Raw genomic sequence first — 8,222 nt, 5'->3', positions numbered from 1 at the left:
TCTCTCTCGAGCTGCGATCGCCTCTGCGTCATGCGCTCGCGCGATGGCTTACGACGAGTTCCTCGCGGCGACCGATCGCGGGCCTCCGCTCCCCGCCGCGTCGCGTCCCGACGGCTCCTGCTGGAACGCTTCGGCGCGTCCAGCTGAGGCAGCCGCGGCCTTCAGCCCGAGCGATCTCCGCCCAGGCGAGGCACCCGAAGCCGCCGCACGAACCGAATCGACGTCAGACGCAGATGCCTCGCGCATAAGTGCCCGTGCGAATGCAGGCGCTACGGCCCTGCCTCCGGGGTGGCGCGGCGGTGAGGCTCAGAGCGAGGCGCAGAGCGGAAGTCGGGATTCGGAGATTCCCCGAGAGCTCTCGACCAAACGCCCTGCGCAGGGCGAGCTCAGTGCGACGGGGAACTCGCTCGCGCTTGGCCAAATGAAGCGCGTCCGCAGTGAGGGCTGCGTCCTCAAGCGCCAGCAGCTGGTTTGCAGCAGCACGCTTCCAATCAACACCTGCTACCATGTAAGAATGAGATCTGCATCTTCGTATGTGCGCTCACGAGCGGCTGTGCAGGTCAGCGGGGGGTCCACGGCGGGTGATACTCGTGCTAGGTCGCTGCGGGACGCTTAGCCACTCAGATTTATGTATGCATGCAGAGGGAGACTGCGCCTTGTGCACATGTGCATGTTCGTGTGCTTTCTAAAGAATATATGTATATATATATATATATTTGTAGAGAGGTGGAGATGTATGTATTCATGGGGGCGGACAACAAACTGGTTTTTTGGCGTGTGCCTGCGAGAGCCTTTGCGTGTTGGTGTCTGTTTTTGCGGAGAATCCGTTTTCGTCGTTGTTCGCATGGCCTCTTTTTTCGCTGCACGAGTTGGAGTCCAGGTTTTCTCTCCCTTCTGCCGTCTAGTGTCTCTCCGGCCGACTCGCAGACATCGAGCTCCTGCCGCCGTTCCGAGTGTCTCTGACGTCTGTGTGGTCACGTGTGTTCCACGTTCGTCCCGCCGCCTCCGTCCTTTCCTCGCTTTTCCCGCTCTCGTGAGGACGGGTCTTCCGCGTGCGTCGCACACCCCGTGTTGTTTCATTCGGGTGGAGTGTCGTTTCCAGGTCGGCGAGGTGATTGGCGTGGGCACCTGGGGGACTGTGCAGACGGCGGTCGAGCGCTTCTCAGGTCTGGAGCGGGTCGTGAAGCGAGTCTGCAAGGAGACGCACTGCGCGGAGCTGCCCCGATTTCGCCACGAAATCGCCCTCTGCCGGCAGCTTGACCACCCAAACATTGCGCGACTCTACGAGACCTTCGAGGACCACAAAAACATCTACCTAGTCCTCGAGTACTGCCGCGGCGGCGACTTGCTTTCCTGGCTCCACGCGCGGCAGGACGCCCGCGCCGCGCGCCGCCGCCGCCGAGACACCGAAACGGGCGGCGACTCCGCCCAGGGCGAGGCGCGCACAGAAGAGGAGGAGGCAGAGGCAAAGGTAGAGGCAGAGGCGGGGACCGAGGCCGCCGGCAAGGAGGAAGCGCGACGCGACGGAGAAGCCCCAGGAGTTGAGGACGAGACGCCGATCTGCTCCGAGGCGCAAGCCGCGAGGTTCATGGTGCAGCTTTTCTCGGCTCTCTCCTACCTCCACCAAAAGGGCATCGCCCACAGGGACATCAAGCTGGAGAACCTCCTGCTTGTCCATCCCTTCCCAGAGGAGGAGACTGACGACCCGGTCCGCGCGCTCGGCGACGGCGGCAGGCACCGGAACTTCGCGCCGACGCTTCATAGCGACCGCAGCTTCGATGCTGGGGCGCTGGACGGCGCGCCGCGCCCGCAGTCCCGCGGCGACGAGGCCCTCCTCTCTGGACTCCCGGCGCGGCGCCACGCTCAGTATGCGTCCGCGACTCGCGGGCCGAGCGCCAAAATGCTTGACAACATCGCCCTCGTCGACTTCGGCTTCGCTCGGAGATTCACTCCTGGCGGCACCGGCGGCGAACGCCGCATTCGACGGGTGCGACCGAAAAGCACCCCGCTTCTCAGAAAACCAGCGTTGCCAGCAGGTCGTGCGTCTGCGCCGTATGACACACGTCTCCATGCATGCGTATACATGTACAAATACAATACACATCATATACATATATATATATATTCATTCATTTCTATATCTATCTATCTATATCTATCTATCTATCTATCTATCTATCTATCTATCTATCTATCTATCTATCTATCTATCTATCTATCTATCTATCTATCTATCTATCTATCTATCTATCTATCTATCTATCTATCTATCTATCTATCTATCTATCTATCTATCTATCTATCTATCTATCTATCTATCTATCTATCAGTAATTGCAGAGTATATCGGGGTCGCATTTGTCTCTCGTGTCGTGCTGCAAGGGCACGCCCGGTCTGCCCTCGGGCGGCGCTGGCAGGGGAGGTGCTTGGCGTCTGTATCTCCGCCAGCCACCATTTTTCTTCCGACAGGCTAGCACCTCGCCTTCTCTTGCTTTCGTTCTTGGGTCTCCCCGACACTTATGCGCCTGGAGAAAGCCGAGTAGGAAAGGGTTTGAAAACGCCTCCTGTTTTGTCTCTGTCGCTCTCTCTGTCCTGTGTCAGCGATTCGCGGCGCGCACCTTTTCGAGCGCGGGGATCTCGTCGACCGGGGCGATGACCACGCAAGTCGGGACGATTTACTACCTTTCGCCGTTCGTTCTCAAAGGCCTTCAGTACGACGAGGTTCAATCAGATATGTGGGCCGCTGGAGTCGTTCTCTTCATGCTCATTTCCGGAGTCCCGCCCTTCGACGGAAACACCGAAGCTGAAGTCGCCTCAAAGGTGAGAAAAAGGCACGCCCACGCGGGCGCGTGTCGGCGCAGCACCGATTCCATCCCCGTGGCGTTCGTTTGTCCCTTCAGCTGGTACCTGTTGCTGACGCATGGGGCGTGTTGCGTTTCGAGGGACGGCCGGGAGAATAGAGAGATGCGCGGACGCCAGAGAGCGTTGTAAATGGTGGGAGCTGGCTGTCGATTAGGCGGTAGGCAGACTGACGAAAGAGTTGAACCCTGAACCATGACGAGGAGGCTCTCCTTTTTGAGCAGAAGAGAGATACCCCCCACCTCTTAGATGCGTCTCCGTATGCGGTGGAATTATTTTTATATCAGCAGAGGCACATTGGGATGGTGGCGTGTGTGTGTGTGTGTGTGTGTGTGTGTGTGTGTGTGTGTGTGTGTGTGTGTGTGTGTGTGTGTGTGTGTGTGCCTGTGTGTTTCGTTTCAGATTTTGACAAGCCCTGTGCAGTTTCTCCAGCCTTGCTGGCAGCACGTGTCCGAGGAGTGCAAGGACTTGATTCGGCGGCTTCTGTACAACCCGTTTCTGTCGAATGCGTCGCCGTTCTACTCTGCGTCTCTGCCGGCGTCGTACGAAGATCTGGCGTCGCTCTCAGGGGCAGCGGCGCGACCGCTGTCCGTCGATTTCCTCTCCGTGACAAGAGCAACTGCAGTCCCAGGGTCGTTCATGTGCGCGGCGTCGCCCTTTGCGCCGTGGTCGTCGCCGGCGTCTTCCGCCTCGTCGCTTCCTCCGTCGTCTTCGCTACCCTCGTCGCCACTCCCTTCACCGCTGCCTTCTGCGCCGCGTTCGTCCTCTCCGTCCGCCGCTTCTTCTTCGTCACCCGGGCCCCCGAGTGGATGTCCATTGAGCAGGGACGGTGCATCTGGAGAGGCGACGATGCAGGACTCTTTCGAGGGGATTGCTGGGCAGCCCGCGGAGGCCGTGTCGTGTTTCCCTGCACCGACCGCGACTCCGGCTGAGGGCAGCCTGCAAACGGGCGCCAGGTGCGCTGAGGGAGGCGACCAGGAGAAGGAGGGGAAGAGGAAAACGTGGGAGCGAGGCGTGCTACGACGCATGGATGCCGCAACGACGCTCACCCACCCTTGGTTTGCCACTGTGCAAAGGCAGCTCCTATCAGAGAGTACGCAAAGCGACACTCCACAGTAGCATGTAGCTGGACAGGTGAAAAGACGTGCACGCGAGCTGGGACGTCTCAGTAAAGCTTTCGGAATTGCTCACTCGCCTTCTCCGCAACCCACATCCACAGGAACCTAGGCACCGACCGACCTGTCTCTGTATAAATTTCTGTAACTCATTTCTGCTGTAATAAGATATACATGCATGAGGCCAGGAGGCAACGAGCTTAGATATCTGTCCGCATCGTCGGTGAATGAAGCACCAGGAGAAACGAGGCGGGCGAGAGTTCCTACGAGCGTTTGCAGACGCGCGGATGCCGCAGGGGCTGCCGCCAGGTAGCCGTCCAGACTCGCAGATGTATTTACATTTGGCATGCATGGGTGTAAGGAGGATGATGATCATTAAGGGGCAGCCAATGATGTAGGTGCGTGTGCAGTTGCTTCCTCGTCCACGTTTTCTCGACACGGGTTGAAGAAGGCGCTCTCCGGGAGCATGCACCAGCAAATGCCTCTGCGTGAGGCTAGAGTACGTGACACCTCTGTGCGGTTTCCGTCGCTCCGCCTGTCTGCGTTCGGCTGCGGAGCCGATGCCTGGGTGTGCTCCGCCGTGCACGCTTGCTCGATGTGCTGGCTTTTCTTTTCTTCAGTGCCCGGCCCTCGGATGTCGATGCCTCGCTCGGTGTCGAGTCCGGCGTTCAACCTGGGTGCACAGGAGGCTCGGCTTCGCTTTGGACAGCCGAGCAGCGACGGCGGCTTCGCGCCCGCGTGGGGGGGGGGGGAGCCGTGCACGGGCGGGATGGGCTCCACAGTCCGCGCGGCGGACGCCCTGGCGCCCTCCGCCTCGCTGGTGCCGTCGGTCGCCTCGGGCGGGGGCGCCGGCTCGTCTTCGCCGCCTCCGTCGCCGGCTTCGTGGATCAGCCCGGTCTCCGGCGCGTTTCGGCCCGCGGTCGCCGTCCAGCCGCCTGCAGCGGCGGCTTGGCTAGACGGAGCGCTCCAGAAATCCTCGAGGCGGGGTGCTTTGGGCAGCCTCGTCGAGGGCGGCGAGAAGCGAGAAACGGAGATCTTCGTCGGGCGCTCGTCCGCACAGGCTGCGAGTGCTTCGGGCGCGGCCCCCGGCTTGGGCGCCGACGGGGCGCGGCGCCAGGCCGAAGCGGCAAAAGAGTGCGTGCTCGAGCGGGACGACGAGGCGAGAACTGCCCAGAACCGGCCCGCGCTTGATCGGATGCGAGAGAGAGGACCGCAAGAGGGAGAACGCGAAGGCGCTCAGGGTCAATCTGCTGAAACGCCTTGTGCAGGCGTACAAACAACGGTATTCGTGGCAACAACCGTGACTCCCTCGTCGCCTCCCGGTCCCCCGGCTGCCGCTGTCAGTGAGCAAGCAGGCTGTCCGGCCAGCTCTCTCTCGCCGAATGCATGCTGGGACGCCGCATCTTCAGCGGAGCTGACTGAACGCCAGTATGGCACGCGACTCTCGTCAGCCAAGTCGCCCTCCCGCGCGTCCTCGGGCGCTGCGACACAGCCGCCAGGGGTCTTCTGTCCGCTGCCTCAGCTGCATCCGCCGTCTCAATCGCCGAGCCCGTGCGTTGCTGGCGTGTCTGCCGGCGCCCCCAGCGCGTTCGTCCCGCCGGCGGCCCCGTTGTCGTCTCCGCCAGGCGAGCTGCCGCCGCCGCAGTTGACGCCGTGTCTGAGTCGGGTGCCCGCGTCGCTGTGCCCAGTGAAGCCGGAAGAGGCGGGCGTGTTTCGCTGCCGCTTCCTGCTGCTGCTCAGCGCCACCGCGTGGCGCTGCTTCGCCGCGCTCGGCCCACTTCAGCGCGCCCTCCGCACCGTTCTCGCTCGCGAGATGGAAGACGAGCTCGAAGTCCGGATTCTGCGGGAGGTCTTCTGCGCCCTAGACAGGCGCCACAGAGGCACGCTTGCACGTAAGGCGACGCGGCAACGCCTTCCGGAGTGACCCACGCGGTCGTTCGCTTGCGTGCCTACGGTGTGCATGGCGCAGCGGGCTACCTCCACCTATGCACACCCACAGAGGTCCTTCGCGTTCTAGGCTGGACTGTTGTCGAACGCTCACGCTCCGGGGCGCGTTAGACACATCGTTGCCTGCGCGCCATACAGATGAATATGAAGTGGTGTGCGGGGATCGAGGCGCTTGAAGCAAGAGAGTTGGACTGTGTCCGAATAGGGTGCCGGCGCGCGCATTGCCTGTTTGTGTCTGTGTGGTGTTTCGCTGTTTCTGGGCTTCAGCGGACGACTTCGTGTGGGGTCTGAACGTGGCGCGCGAGATGGTCACGACGGAGTGCAGCTGCTGGGTAATGGTGCAGGCGAAGCAGGAGGCTTTGGTCCCCTCGGGATGCGTTGGCCTTCACGCGTCGGATTCAACTGCTTCGCTTGCGTTCAGCAGCGTGTCGGGCAAACGCGAGGCGCTTTCGTGCTGCAGTTCACAGGCGAGTCTCCCGGTCGACGGCGACCCCACAGGGGGCGAGCGCGAGCCCCCGGAGCAGAGGTCGAGGGAGACGAGTGCGACCGAGGCAGCCGACGCCCTCGCGCGGTTCGTCGCGGATCGTCCAGAGCGCATCTCGGTTCTCGCCGCGGCGCCGCTCGCCAGTGCGGCCTTGCCGCCCAGTCTCCACTCGCTGCTGAGGCTGGCGAGCGCCGGAGACGCGGACGGCGACGGGCCTGCAGTCGACCAGATTTTGCCGTACCTGATGAACCTGCATGCGCTACTTGGCGTCGCGCCGCCCGACGTCCTCTGCGAGTATTTTGCCTTGCCCCGCGCCCCCCCGTGGACTCGCGCGGCGCTCTGCACACACGCCCGAGCGACCGAAGGGACTGCGGGCGACGCAGTGCCTCAAAACAGAGACCAAGACGACCTGTGGACGATCGACGACGTTATCGCCGGGCTAGACACCGACGGGAGCGGGAGCATCGAGTTCGTCGAGTTCCTGGCCGCCACGCTCGCCGATGTGGATCTTGCAGAGCGAGAAGCCCTCAGCCGGTGCGTATGCGAAGAAGCCACAGCCACCAGATATCACGGCACGTGTGCACGCCCCATATGTACATACAGATGTTACTCCTATATATGTATATATATGTAAATTGTGCCCGTTTGTACCGGCTGCCGACATGCCAGCCATCGCTTCGGATTCACCGCACCGACGCTATGATTGCACCTGCGTTAGGGTGTGCCGCAGCTGCTGCATTCGTTGCATGCTCTGGGTGTCCTGCTTCGAAAGGCTGTAAAGAGAAAGCTGCTTACATGTGTATGTATTGATATAGTCGTGCTTACCTGCGGGGAACGACGTTTGCGGTGGAAGATGCGTACCTTAGTATCTGTACGTGTATCTGTCTGCCTGTCTATCTATGTTTCTGATCAATCTTGTAGGCGCTTGGGGGTCAGCACATCACGGCAAGACATCTTACGCAGAGGCGTTCTTTGTGTTTTCTTTTTCAGGGCGGCATTTCGGTACTTCGACCGTAGCTTTGACGGCCTGGTGAGCTACCGCGATCTTCTGGGGCTTCTGACTCTCCAGCCTGCGTCGCTGGCTTCCCCTCATTCGCCTCCGCCGTCCTCGTGGTGTGTGCCGCCGGCGCGTGCGTCGTACGCGTCCACGCCGCCGGCTGCAAGCGGCGCTTCATTTGCATACTCGCCGTATCCGATGAGCGCGTCGCCTGCGGGCGATTGCGCAAGGGGAACAGGCGTTGGAGGGTTCGAGGACGGCGTTTGCGATCCCGGCGCGGAGCTTGAGCTCGGAGAAGGGGAGGGATTTCTAATGGACCTTGAGCGCGTCACAGCAGCGAATCTGCCGCTCTACAGAGCTGTTTTGAAACAGATTCAAGCTGTTGACGAGGACAAGGATGGCTTCATTAACTACGACGAGTTTCTGCGTCTGCTGGGATAGCCGACACACGAGGCAAGCGCTGTGAACAAGAGACGCATTGATGCAGGCGGAAGAGGGGGGGAGCGCGGGAAGCCCTCAGACCCGAGGGCGAGGGCGATGGCGAGGGCGATGTGCAGAATGAAACGGCGGAGTCGAGGCCCTTGAATCGCGGGGGGAGTTGAGCTATGGTGACAGGGATTCTAGACTCGCCTAACGATGCAAATGATAGACACAGGGTGCCCGGTTTCTCCTGTTCGCGAGAGAATGCCAGCGGGAGATGCGGAGGCCGTCTTCAGTGTGCAGACGGCGCCAGCAAAGTTTGGGGTAAACACGTTTTTGTATGACGCATGTTGCGATTTCTTTAGAACCTTTTTTCGCATGGAACGAGCCGTAGCGTTCTT

At 61.2% G+C, this 8,222-nt stretch overlaps 1 protein-coding gene across 1 annotated transcript; it reads left to right on the top strand.

Moving 5' to 3' along the window:
- Positions 1 to 43: 43 nt before the first annotated feature.
- On the top strand, positions 44 to 7,842 carry BESB_024790 (uncharacterized protein; the record flags this gene model as incomplete). Its single annotated transcript, XM_029361167.1, has 7 exons — positions 44 to 508; positions 1,103 to 1,987; positions 2,601 to 2,819; positions 3,261 to 3,951; positions 4,594 to 5,865; positions 6,188 to 6,938; positions 7,395 to 7,842. The coding sequence occupies 7 exons, from the start codon at positions 44 to 46 to the stop codon at positions 7,840 to 7,842; spliced, it is 4,731 nt and encodes a 1,576-aa protein (XP_029215522.1).
- Positions 7,843 to 8,222: the final 380 nt, after the last annotated feature.

Source organism: Besnoitia besnoiti (assembly GCF_002563875.1).
Source record: "Besnoitia besnoiti strain Bb-Ger1 chromosome Unknown contig00014, whole genome shotgun sequence".
NCBI classification, from domain to species: domain Eukaryota; phylum Apicomplexa; class Conoidasida; order Eucoccidiorida; family Sarcocystidae; genus Besnoitia; species Besnoitia besnoiti.
The sequence above is the reverse complement of the archived record's forward strand: the minus strand, read 5'-3'. Positions and strand labels throughout refer to the sequence as shown.